Below are 21,908 nucleotides of genomic sequence, written 5' to 3' on the forward strand. Positions count from 1 at the left end.
ACAAATGGCAAACAAATCAGTAAGACAAGCTTATGGATTGGTAGAGGACGTGTTGGTAAAGGTTGAAGGCCTTTACATCCCTGCTGATTTCATTATCTTTGACACTAGGAAGGAGAAGGATGAATGCATCATCCTTGGAAGACCTTTCCTAACCACAACAGGAGTTGTGATAGATGTTAACAGAGGAGAATTAGTCCTTCAATTGAATGGAGACTACCTTGTGTTTAAGGCTCAAGGATCTTCTTCTTTAACAATGGAGAGGAAGCATGAAAAGCTTCTCTCAGTACAGAGTCAAACATAGCCCCCACAATCAAACTCTAAGTTTGGTGCTCAGAGGCCACAGCCAAACTCTAAGTTTGGTGTTGAATCCCCACATCCAAACTCTAAGTTTGGTGTTGGGAGTCTACAACATTGACCTGATCACCTGTGAGGCTCCATGAGAGCCCACTATCAAGCTATTGACATTAAAGAAGCGCTTATTGGGAGGCAACCCAATTTTTATTTATCTAATTTTATTTTATTTTCATTGTTCTTTTATGTTTTATTAGGTTCATGATCATGTGGAGTCACGAAAAAAATATTAAAATTAAAAACAGAATCAAAAACAGCAGAAGAAAAATCATACCCTGGAGGAAGGACTTATTGGCATTTAAACGCCAGTAAGGAGTATCTGGCTGGCGTTCAATGCCAGAACAGAGCATGGATCTGGCGTTGAATGCCAGAAACAAGCAGCATCCTAGCGTTTAAATGCCAGGAATATACCCTGAGGAGAGCTGGCGCTGAACGCCAGAAACAAGCATGGAACTGGCGTTCAACGCCAGAAACAAGCATGGAACTGGCGTTCAACGCCAGAAACATGCTGCAGTTGGGCGTTGAACGCCCAAAACATGCATCACCTTGGCGTTTAAACGCCAGAATTGCATGCAAAGGCATTGTACATGCCTAATTGGTGCAGGGATGTAAATCCTTGACACCTCAGGATCTGTGGACCCCACAAGATCCCCACCTACCATATTCTCCCCTCTTCTCAACATTCATCCTCTCTTTCTAATAAACACTCTTCCCCAAAACCCTTCACCAATCACCTCAATCTCTCTTCCCAATTACCCCCTTCACCACTCACATCCATCTACTCTTTCCCATAAACCCCACATACCTTCAAAATTTAAAATTTTTTTCCCACCCAAACCCACCCTAAATAACTGAACCTACTCCCTCTCCCCTCACTATATAAACCTCTCTATTTTCCTTAATTTTCACACAACACAAATCCCTCTCCTATACCTTGGCCGAATACACCTTTCTCCACTCTCCTCCATATTTTCCCTTCTTCTTTTCTTTTCTTTCTTCTCTTGTTCGAGGGCGAGCAATATTCTAAGTTTGGTGTGGTAAAAGCATAAGCTTTTTGTGTTTCCATTACCATTGATGGCACCTAAGGTTGGAGAAACCTCTAGAAAAGGGAAAAAGAAGACAAAAGCTTCCACCTCCGAGTCATGGGAGATGGAGAGATTCATCTCCAAAGCCTATCAAGACCACTTCTATGATGTTGTGGCTAAGAAGAAGGTGATCCTTGAGGTCCCTTTCAAGCTCAAGAAAAATGAGTTTCTGGAGATCCGACATGAGATTCAAAGAAGAAGTTGGGAAGTTCTGACCAACCCCATTCAACAAGTCGAAATCTTGATGGTTCAAGAGTTCTATGCCAATGCATGGATCACTAGGAACCATGATCAAAGTATGAACCCGAATCCAACGAACTATCTTACAATGGTTCGGGGGAAATACTTAGATTTTAGTCCGGAAAATGTGAGGTTGGCATTCAACTTGCCCATGATGCAAGGAGATGCACACCCCTACACAAGAAGGGTCAACTTTGATCAAAGGTTGGACCAAGTCCTTAGGGACATATGTGTTGAAGGAGCCCAATGGAAAAGAGACTCCAAAGGCAAGCTGGTTCAATTAAGAAGACTGGACCTCAAGCCTGTGGCTAGAGGATGGTTGGAGTACATCCAACGCTCCATCATCCCCACTAGGAACCGATCTGAAGTTACTATGGATCGGCCCATCATGATTCATAGCATCATGAATGGAGAGGAAATAGAAGTTCATGAAGTCATCTCCTTTGAATTCTACAAAATAGTCGAAAAGCCCTCTACATTGGCAAGGCTAGCTTTTCCTCATCTTATTTGCCATCTATGTTACTCAGTTGGAGTCATCATAGAAGGAGACATCCCCATTGAGGAGGACAAGCCCATTACTAAGAAAAGGATGGAGCAAACAAGAGAGCCCACTCATGGAACCCAAGAGACGCATGAGGAAGCTCATCACCAAGAAATTTCGGAGATGCCTCAAGGGATGCACTTTCCTCCCAACAACTATTGGGAACAACTCAACACTTCTCTAGAAGATTTGAGTTACAATATGGATCAATTAAGGGTGGAATATCAAGAGCACTCCATCATTCTCCATGAAATTAGAGAAGATCAAAGAGCAATGAGGGAGGAGCAACAAAGGCAAGGAAGAGACATAGAAGAACTCAAGGACATCATTGGTTCTTCAAGAAGAAAACGCCACCATCACTAAGGTGGATTCATCCCTTGTTCTTATTTTTCTGTTTTTCAGTTTTTATGCTTATTATGTCATCCATATTTGTGTCTCTGTTACATGATCATTAGTATTTAGTAACTATGTCTTAAGCCTATAAATAATTCCATGAATCCTTCACCTCTCTTAAATGAAAAATGTTTCTAATTCAAAAGAACAAGAAGTACATGAATTTCAAAATTATCCTTGAATTTAGTTTAATTATATTGATGTGGTGACAATACTTTTTGTCTTCTGAATGAATGCTTGAACAGTGCATAATTTTGATCTTGTTGTTTATGAATGTTAAAATTGTTGGCTCTTGAAAGAATGATGAACAAAGAGAAATGCTATTGATAATCTGAAAAATCATGAAATTGATTCTTGAAGCAAGAAAAAGCAGTGAAAAAGCAAAAGCTTGCGAAAAAAAATTTTGGCAAAAAAAATAGAAAGAAAAAGAAAAAGCAAGCAGAAAAAGCCAATAGCCCTTAAAACCAAAAGGCAAGGGTAAAAAGGATCCAAGGCTTTGAGCATCAATGGATAGGAGGGCCCAAGGAAATAAAATCTAGGCCTAAGCGGCTAAATCAAGCTGTCCCTAACCATGTGCTTGTGGCATGCAAGTCCAAGTGAAAAGCTTGAGACTGAGTGGTTAAAGTCGTGATCCAAAGCAAAAAGAGTATTTTTAGTAGGATCTAGCTACTTTTAGGGATGTTTTCGTTATTTTTTATGCTAAATTCACATTTCTGAACTTTACTATGAGTTTGTGTGTTTTTCTGTGATTTCAGGTAATTTTTGGCTAAAATTGAGGGACCTGAGCAAAACACTAATAAAAGGCTGACAAAGGACTGCTGATGCTGTTGGATTCTGACCTCCCTGCACTCGAAATAGATTTTCTAGAACTACAGAACTCCAAATGAAGCGATCTCAACGGCGTTGGAAAGTAAACATCCAGAGCTTTCCAGCAATATATAATAGTTCATACTTTATTCGAGATTAGACAACATAAACTGGTGCTCAACGCCAGTTCTATCCTGCATTCTAGAGTCAAACGCCAGAAACACGTCACGAACCAGAGTTGAACGCCAAAAACACATTACAACTTGGTGTTCAACTCCAAAATAAGCCTCTGCACGTGTAAAGCTCAAGCTCAGCCCAAGCACACACCAAGTGGGCCCCGGAAGTGGACTTCTGCATCAATTACTTACTTCTGTAAACCCTAGTAGCTAGTCTAGTATAAATAGGACTTTTTTCGGTGTCTTTTGACAAGAAGGTCTTTTGATTGTATTTTTTGATCTTTTGATCACGTTTGGGGGGCTGGCCATTCGGCCATGCCTGGACCTTCATCACTTATGTATTTTTAACGGTGGAGTTTCTATACACCATAGATTAAGGGTGTGGAGCTCTGCTGTACCTCAAGTTTCAATGCAATTACTACTATTTTCTATTCAATTCTGCTTGTTCTTATTCTAAGATATTCATTGCACTTCAACAGGATGAATGTGATGATCTGTGACATTCATCAGCATTCTCATCTATGAACGCATGACTGACAACCACTTCCGTTCTACCGTAGACCGGGCGCATATCTCTTGGATTCCTTAATCAAAATCTTCGTGGTATAAGCTAGATTGATGGCGACATTCATGAGAATCCGGAAAGTCTAAACCTTGTCTGTGGTATTCCGAGTAGGATTCCGGGATTGAATGACTGTGACGAGCTTCAAACTCGCGATTGTTGGGAGTGATGACAAACGCAAAAGAATCAAGGGATTCTATTCCAACATGATCGAGAACCGACAGATGATTAGCCGTCCCGTGACAGAGCATTTGGACCTTTTTCACTGAGAGGATGGGATGTAGCCATTGACAACGGTGATGCCCTACATACAGCTTGCCATGGAAAGGAATAAGAAGGATTGAAGGAAGACAGTAGGAAAGCAGAGATCCAACAGGGACAAGCACCTCCACACACTTATCTGAAATTCTCACCATTGAATTACATGAGTAACTCTATCTTTATTTTCCGTTTTATTTATTATTCAAAAACTCCATAACATTTACTATCCGCCTAACTGAGATTTACAAGATGGCTATAGCTTGCTTCATACCAAAAATCTCCGTGGGATCGACCCTTACTCATGTAAGGTATTACTTGGACGACCCAGTGCACTTGCTGGTTAGTTGTGCGGAGTTGTGACTAAGTGTGATTCACGTTTGAGAGCGCTACCAAGTTTTTGGTGCCATTGTTGATGATTACAATTTCGTGCACCAAGTTTTTGGCGCCGTTGCCGGGGATTGTTCGAGTTTGGACAACTAACGGTTCGTCTTGTTGCTCATATTAGGTAATTTTCTTTTCAAAAAGTTTTCAAAAAAATATTTTCAAAAATTTTTCTTTGTTTTCATTTTTTTCCCAAAAATTATTTTCAAAAAAAAATAATAATAATATTTTGAAAATAAATCATTCTATGGCTTCAGAATTTTTAAGAATGGATTCTAGAGTTTCATAAAGCATGTGGAAGCCTGACTGGCTGTAAAGCCATATCCAATTTTTGAGAGCGCTACCAAGTTTTTGGCGCCATTGTTGATGATCACAATTTCGTGCACCAAACCTCCACTCTAAGCTTGCTCAGCTTTTGAGGAGGAAAGAACTTGGCCAAGAAGGCCGTGACCAGCTTATCCCAAGAGTCCAGGCTATCTTTAGGTTGTGAGTCCAACCATGTTCTAGCTTTGTCTCTTACAGCAAAAGGGAAATGCATGAGCCTATAGACTTCAGTATATACTCCATTAGTCTTAACAGTATCACAGATTTACAAGAACTCAGTTAAAAACTGATAGGGATCTTCTGATGGAAGTCCATAAAACTTGCAGTTCTGTTGTATTAGAGCAACTAGTTGAGGCTTCAGCTCAAAATTGTTTGCTCCAATGGCAGGGATTGAGATGCTTCTTCCATAAAAGTTGGAAGTAGGTGTAGTATAATCACCAAGCATCCTCCTTACGCCTCCACCATTATTATTGGGTTCGGCCATGTCTTCTTTTTCAAGCTTCTCTATAAGGTTTTCTCTGAATTATTGTGCTTTATCTTCTCTTAGCTTCTTCTTCAGAGTCCTTTCAGGTTCAGGATCTGCTTCAACAAGAATGTCCTTGTCCTTGCTCCTGCTCATTTGAAAAAGAAGATAACAGAAAAGAAAGAGGAATCCTCTATGTCATAGTATAGAGATTCCTTTATGTGAGTAGAAGAAGAAAAGAATAGAAGAAGGATGAGAAAAATTCGAACACAAAAGGGGAATAGAGGGTTCGAATTTTTAGATGAAGAGAAATGTTAGTAAATGAATAAATAAATAGAAGAAGATGAGAGGGAGAGAATTTTGAAAATTGTTTTTGAAAAATTGTTACTGATTTTCAAAAATTAAGAGAAGAAATAAAATTAAAATTAAAATTTGAAATAATTAGTTAATTAAAAGAATTTTGAAAAAGAGTGAGAAATTTTCGAAAATTAGAGAGAGAAAAATAGTTAGGTGGTTTTGAAAAAGATAAGAAACAAACAAAAAGTCAATTAGTTAGTTGAAAAAGATTTGAAAATCAATTTTGAAAAGATAGGAAGTTAGAAAAGATTTTGAATTTGATTTTGAAAAAAGATATGATTGAAATTTATTTTGAAAAAAAATTGATTTTTAAATTTAAAATTGATTACTTGACTAACAAGAAACCAAAAGATATGATTCTAGAATTTAAAGATTGAACCTTTCTTAACAAAAAAGTGACAAACTTCAAATTTTTGAATCAATCACATTAATTGTTAATAAAGTTTTCGAAAATTATGAAATAAAATTAAGAAAAAGATTTTGAAAATAAAATTTTTAAAAGAATAATTTTCGAAAATAATAAAAAAATTGAAAAAGATTTTATTTTTGAAAAAGATTTTGAAAAGATAAGATTTTTTAAAATTGAAATCTTGACTTGACTAACAAGAAACAACTTATTTTAAAAAATTTTGACTAAGTCAACCCAAAGATTTCGAAAATTATGAGTAAAACAAGGAAAAGATATTTTTTATTTTTTTGAATTTAATATGGAAAGAGAAAAACACAAATATGACCCAAAACATGAAAATTTTGGATCAAAACCAATGATGCATGCAAGAATACTATGAATGTCAAGATGAACACCAAGAATACTTTGAAGATCAAGATGAACATCAAGACTTATTTTTTGAAAAATTTTCAAGAAAAGAAAAACATGCAAGACACCAAACTTAGAAATTTTTCATGTTTAGACACTATGAATGTAAAAATGCATATGAAAAACAACAAAAGACACAAAACAAGAAAATATGAAGATCAAACAAGAAGACTTATCAAGAACAACTTGAAGATCATGAAAAACACCATGCATGAATTTTTCGAAAAAATGCTTAAATTTTAAAAACATGTAATTGACACCAAACTTAAAAATTGACACTAGACTCAAACAAGAAACACAAAATATTTTTGGTTTTATGATTTTATAAAATTTTTTTTGGATTTTTCGAAAGTTATTTTGGAAAAATGAAAAAGAGGAAAATTTTTTAAAGATTTTTGAAAACTTTTTGAAAATAAAATAAAGGAAAATTATCTAATTTGAGCAACAAGATGAACCGTCAGTTGTCCAAACTCAAACAATCCCCGGCAACGGCGCCAAAAACTTGATAGGCAAAATTGTGATTTACACTTTTTATAACTCGAACAATTCTTAGTAATGGCTCCAAATACTTGGTGCACACTACTATGGTTCACTCACATTTTCACAACTTCGCACAACTAACCAGCAAGTGCACTGGGTCGTCCAAGTAATAAACCTTACGTGAGTAAGGGTCGATCCCACGGAGATTGTTGGTATGAAGCAAGCTATGGTCATCTTGTAAATCTCAGTTAGGCGGATTTAAATAGTGATAATTATTTTTGAATATAAGGATAAATAAATAGAAAATAAAGATAGAGATACTTATGTAAATCATTGGTTGGAATTTCAGATAAGTGTATGGAGAGGCTTTTGTCCCTTCTAAATCTCTGCTTTCCTACTACCTTCCTTCGATCCTTCTTACTCCTTTCCATGGCAAGTTGTATGTAGGGCATCACCGTTGTCAATGGCTACTTCCCATCCTCTCAGTGAAAATGGTCCAAATTCTCTTGTCACAGCACGGCTAATCATCTGTCGGTTCTCGATTATGTCAAAATAGAATCCATTGATTCTTTTGCGTCTGTCACTACGCCCAACAATCGCGAGTTTGAAGCTTGTCACAGTCATTCAATCCCTGAATCCTACTTGGAATACCACAGACAAGGTTTAGACTTTCCGAATTCTCAAGAATGGCCACCAAAGGATTTTAGCTTATACCACGAAGATTTTGGTTAAGGAATCCAAGAGATACTCATTCAATCGAAAGTAGAACGGAGGTGGTTGTCAGGCATGCGTTTATAAGGATGGATGATGAGTGTCACAGATCATCACATCCATCAGGTTGAAGTACGAATGATATCTTAGAACAAGAATAAGCTTGAATTGAATAAAAGAATAATAGTAATTGCATTAATTCTTGAGATACAGCACAGCTCCACACCTTAATCTATGGTGTGTAAAAACTCCACTGTTGAAGATACATAAGTGATGGTCCAGACATGGCCGAATAGCCCGCCCACAAAACATGATCAATAGTCTCCTAAGATGAACAATAGATTAAAACTGAGACCAAAGATAAGACGTGGTCAAAAGACGCCTAGTACAATAGTAAAAAGTTCTATTTATACTAAACTAGCTACTAGGGTTTACAGAAATAAGTCTTAAGTGCAGAAATCCACTTCCGGGGCCCAATTGGTGTGTGCTTGGGCTGAGCTTGAGCTTTACACGTGCAAAGCCTTCTCCTGGGGTTAAACGCCAAGTTGTAACGTGTTTATGGCATTTAACTCTGGTTTGTGATGTGTTTCTGGCGTTTTTCTCCAGAATGCAGCATGGAACTGACGTTGAACACCAGTTTGCGTCATCTAAACTCGAATAAAGTATAAACTATTATATATTGCTGGAAAGCTCTGAATGTCTACTTTCGAACGCCGTTGAGAGCGCGCCATTTGGAGTTCTGTAGCTCCAGAAAATCAATTTCGAGTGCAGGGAGGTCCGAATCCAACAGCATCAGCAGTCCTATGTCAGCCTCCTATCAGATTTTTGCTCAGGTCCGTCAATTTCAGCCAGAAAATACCTGAAATCACAGAAAAACACACAAACTCATAGTAAAGTCCAGAAATATGAATTTTGTATAAAAACTAATAAAAATATCCCTAAAAGTAGCTAGATCCTACTAAAAACTACCTAAAAATAATGCCAAAAAGCGTATAAATTATCCGCTCATCACAACACCAAACTTAAATTGTTGCTTGTCCCCAAGCAACTGAAAATCAAATAGGATATAAAGAAGAGAATATACTATAAATCCCAAATTATCAATGAATATTAGTTTTAATTAGATGAGCGGGACTTGTAGCTTTTTGCTTCTGAACAGTTTTGGTATCTCACTATATCCTTTGAAGTTTAGAATGATTGGCTTCTATAGGAACTCAGAGTTCAGATAGTGTTATTGATTCTCCTAGTTAAGTATGTTGATTCTTGAACACAACTACTTTTATGAGTCTTGGCCGTGGCCCTAAGCACTTTGTTTTCCAGTATTACCACCGGATACATAAATGCCACAGACACATGACTGGGTGAACCTTTTCAGATTGTGACTCAGCTTTGCTAAAGTCCCCAGTTAGAGGTGTCCAGAGCTCTTAAGCACACTCTTTTTGCTTTGGATCACGACTTTAACCACTCAGTCTCAAGCTTTTCACTTGAACCTGCATGCCACAAGCATATGGTTAGGGACAGCTTGATTTAGCCGCTAACTCAATTTCACAATTCTACCACTACTTAAATCATCCATTCATATGCATATATTCACTTACTAACTACATCAATCAACTAATTCACATCATTCAAATCTATCCTAAGGCAACTAGCCTAACTTTTCATGCAACATTATATATTACCTACAAGAAACTGAAATCATACCTTGACCGATTCTTCCCAAAGCTCAAAATACCGAACTTCAAGCTTCCAAGACTCCTAAATAACTTCAATAAGTTCCAATCACCAAAGCTCCAATTCAAGCACTCAAGTTCACCAATTTGACTTCAATTTAAACGTATCCAATCTAATTTCATTCAATTGAATCATAATCAATTCTAGGGTTTACTAAAGTGACAACCACCAGAGTTTAGAGAATCTTTACTTCACCCATTGATGATTGGGATAAAACTCAATAATTATCCAATACTTGATTACACCTAAACCACCAAAATCATCAAAACAAAAAACTCAATACTCTAACCAAAACATAAATTCAGAATGGAAGAGGAAAATGAATATAAAATACAAAGTTCTTACCATTTTGTTTGTATAGAATTGAAGAGGATTTCGAGACGAATGTGTGACTACAAATGGCTCATCAATTGGAGCTCCGGATTGAAAGTTACAGAAGATTGAAGTTGAAAGTGAATTTGTGAATTTTGGGGTTAGGATTCTTGATCTTTCTTCTCCCTTTTCAGCGTGAATGGCATAATGAAGAAGGAAAGAGGCTGATTGCAAGCCTTATATATGGGTTAGGTGAGTAGGCTTGGATCCATTTGGGCCTGATTTAATCGGTTGAGCCTGTTGGCCCAATTTCGCGCCAAAACTTCTAAAATTAGTGTTTAGCTTCGTATTTTAAATATTTTTACTTCTTCAAATTATAAAATTAAATTTTCTAATTCCCTTGGCTCATAAGTTATTAGTTAATTATTTATTAATTTACTAAATTTTACATCTGAATATTTGGCAAATCCTCTAATACAACGACAAAAGAGGTAGGGTAGAGGTAGAATAGTGACAATAACAGTGCCTAAGAGAAGTAATAGAGCAAAAGACAGATTTGAAAAATCTAAACTAATTGTATGAGTGAGAGATGTGTAACAGTGAGAATGGTGAGGCAGAAGATGGCGGCAGAAGCAAAATTAGATCTAGAGTGGGAGAGGAAGAGGCAGAATTTTAAATGGCTATAACAATAGTGAATACAAGTGGGTGAGATCGAGTAAGACAATGAGAAAAAAAAAAGACTATAAAGTTGCACTGCACTGCTTCACACAAAAAAAATGGTTGTCACATAATTTAAGGGCTAATATTATCAGTTAAGCATGTAGTATTTAGGCCAACTTTTTTTTATCTCATGAAAAATGCATTTTTCTTTTCCCATTATTCATTATTAAAAGGTCCTTAAATATCAATGAAGAAAAGTAACTAAGTTGGGTTGGTTTAATAGTTAGAAAATGTCAAAAATTTTAATTTCACTTTGTGCATGCAGTAAACTCATTGGCCACCTACAAACTCTTAAATATAGTTCCGATCTACGACGAATTAGTCATTATTGATCTACCGGATTGGAGAATACTGTGAAAAACAAAAAAAATCAACGAAAAAGAGTTCCTAATTTGTTAACTAATGTTTTTTTATTTTTTGTTAGGCTACCTAGTTCTTGACAAAAAAGATTTTTTTAATATTTATTTTTATATTTTTATGTTTATCATAAATCATATTTTTTTAATATTAATATAATACATCTAATTTAAATAAATATATTAAAAATAAAAGGATATATAATATATTTTCTTTTCAAATAAAAAAATTATAAATTAAAATATAACTAAACTAATAATTTTTTGTTTGATTCTTTTTTATTATTATATAACATAAAATATATAGTATCATAAATTTTATACATATATAACTTTTGATTTCACTATTAATTTTATACATATATAACTTTTGATTTCACTATTTTTTTATTTAATTTTTATATTATACTTATGAGATTATAAAAATTTAGTTAAATTTATGCTTTTAATTTATGTATTTTAAAAATTTATATTTATATATATATATATATTGTATTTATTTATAATATTATAATTATTTTATTATAATTTAATTATTTCAATTGAATTATAATTAAATTGGTTAAACTTTTAAATCGATAAATTAGCAGCAAAAACGATTTGATAATCGGATCAATTTTAAAAACCTTGGTCAAATTCAAAAACATAAACCGTTAACCTAGAGATACGCACATCATTCCCATGGGTAAGAACCATTCCACACCTCATAATTTCTTACCCACAAGTTTAATTTGTGGTCCGTACAAATTGGTGTTGAGGGTAATTCATACGAATTGCCCTATTGCTTAAAATGTGTCACCAGTCACAACATTGACTCAGTCAATAGCCACCAAAATAATTTTCACCAATTTACCACTACTTTCACTAGACTACAATTATTGTCACTATTTATTTATTTTCATTAATATTGTTACACACGTCATGTTTTACTTTATTACCATCAACTATAAGTTTATAACCACTTAAATTGTTAATACTATTCTTAAATTCTATGGCTATATATTACTAGAGCTTTGTTAACATACCTTAAAAATATATGTTAAATTTATTATTTGTAAAAAACTTTTAAATTTTTTTAATAAATATATATATATAATAAATGCATTATTAAAAATTTTAGTTTTGCAAATTTTTTATGCAATCTCTTTTTTTTCAATGATAATCTTAACATGTAGTAGGACAAATATTAATTACCTTAATACTAAAAAATAATAACTTTTTTTTTAGTTTAACATTTATAATACATATAATATTATAATTATATATTTATTACATCTAATATTATTAAATTATTTTAACAGTAACTAAAAATAAAAAAAATTAAATTATTTTAGACTACTTTTTTATTATCTCCGGAATACTTTTTTAACTAAACCGATATTACTATTTTCACTCTCTCGATTATATTACTACAGAACTTGATAAGATTGGATTAGAGGCTAATTATTACTGGTTCGTCCGAACACTGAGGAGGCCGAGCTTAAGCGCTTCCGAGTAAGTCGTCAACAGAGAGGAAGAGCTTTACGTCGGCTAAAATCAAACACCGCGGCGGAAATACCTGCAAAAGATACTCCGACGCTCAAGTTAGTAATAATCTTAAGAGAGAGTAATTAAGTGAGAGTGAATAAGTGAATATGAAAACTGGTAGTGGAACCTGATCTTTATCCGAGAATATTAGTTCGGCTTTATAGGGATTGTTTTACCATTTTCTGTGGATAAGTTCTAGTTTGTAGATTGGTTATGATATTCTGTTTTGGTGATTAGGTTTTATTGAGCACGTTTCTTATTTTTCGAATGGGTGAGGCCGAGCTTATCTGCTCACGTTCCGAGCTTATCGGACGGTTGACGTGACGCCGGCCTCAAATGCTTACCTGCCGAGTATACAGGGCAACCGAGGATACAGGTGACGTATTATAGCCCCCAAGCTTGCCTTGGTTTTGACAGGACTAAGGCGAGCTTTTCAAACCAGGAATATCGCAATTCTCGGTCGCTGAGTTGCTGTCGCATATGCTCTTACAGCCCCCGAAGCTCGGCTTGGTTCTGTGAAGAATGCAGAACGTTTTTGTAGTAGTGACTTCGTTCTGCGTGCCATCATGACATGATTGATGTGAAACTGCCCCATTTTTTTAGGTACCCCTGTCCATTGGATATCGTGGTCATTTAATGCTCTCTCTTTTTTAACATTTTTTGATTAAATGCAAAGGTTTAGTAACCGTTTGCTTTATAGGAGTTGATTTTGTTGCCCTTTTCCTATCTTTCAAACTGCTAGGTTTTTTGGAAAAAAAGGTTTATTTCTCTTTCTGTCTGAAATATGAGTAAGCAAGGTCAGTGTTAATCCTTCCCTGTTATTCTTCTTTGTTTTTTGCTTTCCTTTTTCTTGCCTTTGATGGAAAACTGTAATGTGGGTGACCCATATGATTGGGTTGATGTGAGGGTAAGGGAGCGTGTGTCACAGTTTGATGATGAGGAGTCGGTGAGGCTGTTGGGGTCGAATGTTTGGGTCAGGAATGGCAGTAATATTAGGATTGAGTTACTACCTTGTGGGAGGGATAACCGGGTTTGTGATCGGTTAGATGATTGGTCTTTCTTCTATATGTATAGCTGTTTATTTACTGAGTTAGGTGTGAAGCTTCCCTTTACCGAGTTTAAGTGTGGGGTTTTGTATTGGTTGAATTGTGCTCCAACCCAGCTCCACCCTAACTCCTGGGGTTTGGTTCGGGCGTTCGAGATATTGATGGAACTTCTAGATCAGCCGCCGTCTCTGAGGTTAATTTTCTCTTTATTCCTAGCGAAAGGGGTTGGCCGGGGTCTGTGGGTGAACCTTAGTAGTTATCCTCGTTGGGCCATATTCGGTTTGTATAAATTCTCGTTTAAGGATTTCAAATCCATGTTTGTAAAAGTTAGAAGTGTTCCTGAGGAATTCCCTTTCTATTTAACCAAGCATTTAGTCGAGAGATTCCCTTTGTTTTGGTGTCCCAAACCATATCAGGCACTGGATGTAGATGATAGGCTCCCTGCCGATGATATTGTGATGGATTTCTTGTTTAACTCTTTGGGTCCAAAAGGTTTATTGTCAGTTACTGAAATGTTGAAATGGGATACTGATAGGCAGGCTGTATATGAGCACATAGGTAATTTGTTTTACTGTGCTTGTTCTTCGCTTTTATTTTGACATGTTCTTCCTGATTTGGTTGTTACTAGTTTGCAGCCAAAAAAGCTCCTGCTATTACCACTGCAGGGTTGAAGTCCTTCTTCAGTCAACGCAGGAAGAGTGAGAAGGAAGTTTCTTCCAATGTGGCGGGGGGTCCTGCTACTGTGATAGCTCAATATGGTCCTGCTCAGAAATCTAAATGGAAGAGAGGACAGGCAAAAGGTAGCCTTGCCGAGGTATTGGATGGTAAAGGAGAGTCTTCACTAATATTGCAAATGGTTGAATCTGCTTATGAATCGCAGAAAAGACTTCATGGATATGATGAGAACGAGCATGCTAGATCCTTATGGGAAAAGCTCTATCCTTTTAGCACTATGGCTGACGAGCTTTACTGTTTCCCGGATGATATGAAGATGATTGATGAAGTGGGCCGAGCTGGTGTTAGCCAGTTTCTTCAGGTATAACTAAATGATGTGTTGTTGTGCATGGTGTTCTTTGTGATGTTGTTTATTTAACTGTTTTCTTTTTGTAGGTGATTGGTGCTCGTATCGTGGCAATTGGTAGGGCACAAGAGCTCGCTTTGGGTCGGGAGGAGAGGAAAACTTCTCGTGCTAAGGAGCTTTCTGGAATTCTTCAGGAAAAGGAGGAAAAAAATGCTGAACTGTCTTCTTCCATAGAGAAGAAGAATCTGGAATTGGCTGAGGAGAAGCGGTTGCATGAGGCATCTTCTGAACGATTGAAGACTATAGGGTCCGAGAATGATCAACTTTCTTCTTGGATTAAAGAGTTATAGGGTGGAATTTACGAGGCTTTTGCTCAAGGCTTTAAGCGTGCCGTTCCTCAGGTTAAGGTGCTATATCCGAAAGCTGATCCTTCAAAGCTTGATGTTATGAAGGTGGTTGTGAATGGTGAACTTGTGGATGACGAGGTTGCTGTTGGAAGTGATAGCAAGGGATCCAGCATTGGTGATAAGGCAGATTAGGCCTTTAGTTTATGTTTCTTTTTCGTAAGCTTTGTATATGATGCTTTGTTTTTTAGACTTGTATCTAACTGGTTTGGTTCTTTTGGCTAATTCTGAGTATGAAGCTCGGCTTCATTGTGACTATTTAGTCCTTTTGATTATAAAATGTATTATTTGACGAAGTTACGATAGCAGTAAGGTTTTGAAATAGCAATGGTGGTTATGTAATGATATTGGTTGTTGACGACCAGTTTGTGAATTATGATGTTTATCAAAAAGGAGGGAAAGAGCCCTGTTATAAGTGATATGGCAGTTCTAGCCTTTATGAAAAAATCTTTGACTTGCCTTTGTAGTTTGAATGTTTCCGAGAACTATGATCGGCATGTGTATCTTTGGTTCCGAGTATGAAGCTCGGATAGGTTTGAATGTTGCTAACTGCCATGATAAAAAATGTTTTTCTTGTAATATAAGTTACATTTGTATAATGATTTGTGGCGTCCGGCCTCGTTAAAACCCTCTTCGAGTAAAACCCATTTGTTTTGGGAAAAACCTTCGAAGGGGAAAAAGAGTACCATCATTCGCGTATTTATAGCATGTGTCATGATTGGTATTCCCTTAGGGAGGAGACATTCCATGTTCCTGGAAGTTGATCTCCATTAAGGGTTTCTAGTTTGTAAGCCCCCTTTCCGAGATTTTGAAGAACTCGGAAAGGTACCTCCCAATTTTCTGCTAATTTGCCATGTGCCGGAGGTTTTCGAGCTTCTTCTGTTCATCTGAGTACGAGGTCTCCGTTGTTGAAAGACCTGTGAACTACTCTTTTGTTGTGTCTTCGCTCTATGTATTGTTTTCTGGCTCGCTGCTTTATGGCTGAAATGTCTCTTTCTTCTTCTACAAGATCCAACTCGGCTGCCCGAGCTTGTAAATTATTCGACTGATCATAGAGCTCGGTCCTTAATGTTGGGACACTGACCTCTACTGGGATGAGTGCTTCTGCACCATATACCAGCTTGAAAGGAGTTTCTCCTGTGGCAGATTGAATGCTGGTATTGTAACTCCAAAGGATTTCTGGAATGAGGTCGGCCCACTCTCCTTTAGCCTCGCCGAGCTTTTTCTTTAATCCCTGCAAGATAATTATGTTAGCTGATTCAACTTGTCCGTTAGTTTGTGGGTGCTCTACTGAGCTGAAGTGATGTTTGATGTTAAAATTTCCTAGAAAGGCAGCGAGCTTATGATCTGTAAATTGTCTCCTGTTATCTGAGATTATCTCTCTTGGGATACTGTATCTGCATATAATATTTTTTCATAAAAAAGATCGCACTTTTTCTGTCGTTATATGTGCCAGTGGTTGTGCTTCTATCCACTTAGAGAAATAGTCTATTGATACTAAGAGGAACTTTACCTGACCTGGCGCTTTCGGAAAAGGTCCGAGGATATCCAATCTCCACCTATTGAAAGGCTAGCTTACCTCTATGGTGTGGAGCTCCTCGGCCGGGGTATCTGAGAGGGTGGCGTGTTTTTGACAATTATCACATGCCTTGACTTTCGAGATGCAGTCCCTTTTTATCGTCGGCCAATAATATCCTGTTCGCAGTATCTTTGCCACCAATGCTCAGCCGCCGATGTAGTTGCCGCACACTCCCTCATATGTTTTTTCCATGACATCTTCGGCTTCCTCATTGCTGATGCATTTGAGGAGTGGTTGGGAGTGTCCTCGCCTGTATAGTGTGTTTCCGACTATGGTGTAGAAGCTTGCTCTTCTTCAGAAAAGCGGTAGGTTCGGCTCATCATCCGGTATAGCTCCTGTATTGATGTAGTTGAGAAAAGGTGTTTTCCAATCTGGTACCTACATGATGCTTGATATTGTGTCCTGCTCAAAGCTCAGCTTGTCAAGTGTTAGTTGGCACAGGGCCGGTGTGTTCTCCGCCTGCCTTGTTGTGGCTAACTTGGATAACACATCGGCTTTGGTATTTTGTTCTCGATTTACATGAATAATATCAAATTTACTGAACTTTGAGATTAGATCCTTCGTTATGAGCCAATATTTCTCTAACAAAGGATCTTTTACCTGGTATTCACCTTTGATTTGGTGTACTACAAGTGATAAGTCGCAGTAGACTGTTATCCGAGGTATCCTGAGTTGTTGAGCGAGCTTTAGTCCTGCTAGCAGGGCTTCATATTTCGCTTGGTTATTGCTTGCATTGAAGCGGAATTGAAGTGATTGCTCGGCTATCACTTTCTCCCCTTCTTTTAGCAATACCCCGGCTCCGATTCGTTCTTTGTTTGATGCTTCATCTACATGCATGCTCCAACTGGCTGTTGTGAGTTGGGTCTCATTAGTCATCTCCGACATGAAGTCGGCGAGTATTTGTGACTTCAGAGCCTTTCTCGATTCGTATTGAATGTCGAACTCGGACAGTTCGATTGACCACTTTATTAATCGTCCGGCAAGCTCGGGTCTGGTTAGTATCTGCCTCAACGGTTGGTCTGTTCGTACTATTATTGTGTGGCTCCAGAAGTAATGTCGTAGTCTTCTTGGTGTCGTGATTAATGCTAGTACCAGCTGTTCTATCTTCGGGTATCTTGTTTATGTTGGTTGCAGTACCCTACTGATGAAGTATACTGGGTTTTGCTTCCTGCCTGTTTCTGTTGCTAGTACCGAGCTTATAGCATGGTTAGATACTGATAAATACAAATACAACAGTTTACCTGCCTCCGGTCTCTGGAGTATTGAAGGTGATGTTAACAGCTGTTTGAGTTCGTTAAAGGAGCTTTCACATTTGTCTGTCCATGTGAATTTTTTGCCTTTGGAGAATGTCTGGAAAAAATGATAAGATCAGTTTGCCACGGCGGGTAGGAAACGTGACAGGGTGGCTATTCTCTCTGCTAGCTGTTGAACTTCTTTTATTGTCTTTGGGCTTGTCATGTTTAGCACTGCATTGCATTTCTTTGGGTTGGCTTTGATGCCTCGCGATGTTAGCATGAATCCAAGGAACTTCCCTCCTTGTACTCCAAAAGCGCATTTGTCCGGATTGAGTCTCATGTTATATGCTCAGAGTTGTTTGAATATTTCTACCAAGTCATCACAGTGTGACCCTTGCATAGGTTTTTTTGCTACCATATCATCTACATAGACCTCCATATTGCGGTCTATCTGCTGTTGGAATACTTTGTCCATTAGCCTTTGATATGTTGCACCTGCATTCTTTAAGCCAAAGGGCATTACCTTGTAACAAAAGTTTCCATGTTCTGTTATAAAAGCTGTTTTGCTTTGGTCTTCTGGGTGCATTATAATCTGGTTATAACTAGAGTATGCATCCATAAAACTCAAGGCTTTGAAACCAGAAGCGTTATCAACTAATTTATCAATGCAAGGTAATGGATATGCATCTTTAGGGCAAGCTTTGTTTAAGTTTGTAAAGTCGACGCACATGCGCCATTTACCTGAGTTCTTCCTTACCATTACCACGTTGGATAACCATGTGGTGAAGCGAATTTCTCTGATGAAAGCTGCGTTTAGGAGCTTCTTGGTTTCTTCTAGTGCTGCTTGTTTTTTCTCCTCTCTGAGGTTCCTTATTTTCTGTGCCACTGGTCGGATTGTTTTATCAATTGCTAACTTGTGGCAGATGACTTCTGGGCTTATTCCGGACATGTCATTTGGTGTCCACGCAAAAAGATCGTTGTTTCTACGCAGTATGTGTATAAATCTTGCTCGGTCTTCCCCTTCTAATGCTTCTCCGATATATATGTATTGTTTGTCATCTGTCGTTAGTGTTATTTGTTGAAGGTTGTCCATTGGCCAAGGTCTTTCACCGAGGTCTTTCGCCGAGGTCTTCTCTTGGGTCGAGGTCAGCTAGTGTCACTGTGTCGGCAGAAGTGTGGATTGCTTGAACTTGGGGCAGAGCTTCTTGTTTTGTTTGGATTAGTTTTAGACTAGCATTGTAGCACTGCCGAACTTCTTGATGATCGGCGTACACTGTAGCTATCTTGTTTTCCTACACTGGAAACTTGACACACAGGTGTAATGTGGATACCACTGCTCTGAATATATTCAGGGCGGGTCTCCCAATTATAATATTGTAAGGGCTATAACAGTCTACTATTAGGTATTGAATATCAATTGACTTTGACATAGGAATTTCTCCCATTGTGGTCTTTAGCCATATGTGTCCCATAATGGGGACTCTCTCTCCGGAGAACCCAATTAGCTCTCCCGAGGAGGGCTGTATCAGTTTTTCTGATAATTTCATCTTTATAAAGGTAGAATAAAATAAAACATCAGCACTACTACCTGGGTCCAACAATGTTTTTCTTACTAACAGTTCTCCGACCTGGATAGAAATTACCACGGGGTCGTCGAGGTTAGGGCTTGCCGATCTAAAGTCTGCTTGGTTGAAGGATATTGTGACGTCTGGGTCTTTGTCTTTCTTTGGCTGTATGGTTCCTTCAATTGCTAGCATCGTCCTATAGCTTCGCTTTCTGGCCGAGCTTGTTTCACCTCCGCTTGCGAATCCTCCTGATATATGGCTAATGACTCCTCTTGGTCGATCAGGAGTTGTCTGCTCTTTTTTGTTGTTGTCCGCCATTGCTTGTTTGTTCTCTTCCCTGTCCGAGTTTTCTCTTCTGCCCTTCCGGCTCTCGACATATTTGTCCAAGAGCCCTTGGCGTGCTAGCCTTTCTAGGAGGTCCTTTGCGACAATGCAGTCGTCCGTGATGTGGCCGAACTTCTGGTGGAAGGCACAATGCTTTGTCCTATCCACGAACCTTTGGTCCTGGTAGTTCCCTGCTCGAGCTGGTGGCTTTATGATTCTGGCGTTGAGGATTTCTTTGATGATGTTTTCTCTCTTGGTATTGAATCTGGTATATGTGTTGTATTTCGGTGTGAGCTTGGAGGGCTTCTTAGTATCTTTGCTGCCTGGTGATCTGAAAGTTCTTTTCTCATCTCTCCGATGTGGTTGTTTGTCCAATTTTTGGGCCTCGCGGAGTTCTTCGATCTCCATTTGACCTGCCACCCTTTCCCGAAACTCTTCTAGCGTCTTTGGCTTTGTTATGGCAATGGTCTCCCAGAATTTGCTGGGCCTGAGGCCAGCCTTGAGGACATGCAGGTGGACGGCCGGGTCCAAGTCCTGGATCTCCATTGTGGCGTCGGTGAACCTGGTCATGTAGTCCTTCAAGCTCTCGTGCTGACCTTGTTTGATGGTGCCGAGATAATCCGATCCATGTACATATATTCTCGACGCAGCAAAGTAATCAATGAATGACCTGGCTAGATCTTCAAAGGAGGAAATTGAACCTGCAGAAACTTTAGAAAACCAGAGTAATGCAGCACCATCGAGGTAAGTGGGGAATGCCCGGCAGAGGACGGGCTCATTGTTAGGACCGTTGAAGAACATCATTGATTGTCACTTCTTCACGTGGGCTCGGGGATCTCCGAACCCCTTATATGGTTCTAGTGCGGTGGGTAGCGTAAAGTTCTTTGGCATCTGGTAATTTGTGATCTTCTCGGAGAAGGGGTTGTCGAGGGTAAGCTTCTCCTTCGGCGGGATGATGTTTAAAGGATCTGTGGTGCCTTGGGCTGAGCCTTTGGAGCTTTCTCCATTTTTCTGTGTTGATAGCTCGGCTATTCTTCGTACTTCCGCCTGAAGCTCGGCGATTCGGGCCAGGAGGTCATCCTGTGAGAGTTGTGGACTTTTCTTGTCAGCCATGTTCGCGGATTGGGAATCCTGCAAAATAGAGTAGAAGACTAAACGAATGAAAAAGTGGGGTTAGATGTATTCGGCCCCACGGTGGGCGCCAAGTGGTTCGTCCGAACACTGAGGAGGCCGAGCTTAAGCGCTTCCGAGTAAGTCGTCAACAGAGAGGAAGAGATTTACGTCGGCCAAGATCAAACACCGCAGCGGAAATACCTACAAAAGATACTCCGACGGTCAAGTTAGTAATAATCTTAAGAGAGAGTAATTAACTGAGAGTGAATAAGTGAATATGAAAACTGGTAGTGGAACCTGATCTTTAGCCGAGAATATTAGTTCGGCTTTATAGGATTGTTTTACCATTTTCTGTGGATAAATCCTAATTTATAAGTTGGTTATGATATTCTGTTTTGGTGATTAAATTTTGTTGAGCACATTTCTTATTTTTCGAATGGGTGAGGCCGAGCTTATCTGCTTACGTTTCAAGCTTATCAGACGGTTGACGTGACGCTGGCCTCAAATGCTTACCTGTCGAATATACCGGGCGATTGAGAATACAGGTGGCGTATCAATTACTAATTTCGATTGCATCTTATCTGTTACCTTAAAGCATGCACATCGAAGTTCTAAGAAGAATTAGGTCCAAACTATTGAAACCCAAGGTGTTAAACGAATGATTAAAGATGTTTTCTTTCTACTTTTTGACCGCTCAAATTCAATTCTTAGTCGCATAATCTTGTTCCTAAATATAAAACCAAATTAAAAAAAAATCACTGGTGAACTTTTGACAGCACTTTTGGCCTAAGTTTCTTTCATTTTATTTTTTTAAAGAAAAAAGAGATAATTTCAATATATAGAGTAATATAATTTGTATTAATCAATTAATATTACAGTATGGATGTCCAATCAAAATAATTTTGAGTGGTGCAAATGTTAATAGTGAACGGTGTTAAGTTTTTAAGGTTAGACTCAATATTAATAAAATTTAAAAAGCTAATATTGGAGACAAGTTTAAATAGACATCGTGTGAGACAATAC

The 21,908-nt window shown here is 38.0% G+C and overlaps 1 protein-coding gene across 1 annotated transcript; it reads right to left on the reverse strand.

Moving 5' to 3' along the window:
- Positions 1-19,175: 19,175 nt before the first annotated feature.
- On the reverse strand, positions 19,176-20,576 carry LOC112726167 (uncharacterized). Its single transcript, XM_025775490.1, has one exon. It carries the CDS (start codon positions 20,574-20,576, stop codon positions 19,176-19,178), a length of 1,401 nt encoding a protein of 466 aa, XP_025631275.1.
- Between the last annotated feature and the right edge of the window lie 1,332 nt (positions 20,577-21,908).

Source organism: Arachis hypogaea, chromosome 2, assembly GCF_003086295.3.
Source record: "Arachis hypogaea cultivar Tifrunner chromosome 2, arahy.Tifrunner.gnm2.J5K5, whole genome shotgun sequence".
Taxonomy (NCBI): Eukaryota; Viridiplantae; Streptophyta; class Magnoliopsida; order Fabales; family Fabaceae; genus Arachis; species Arachis hypogaea.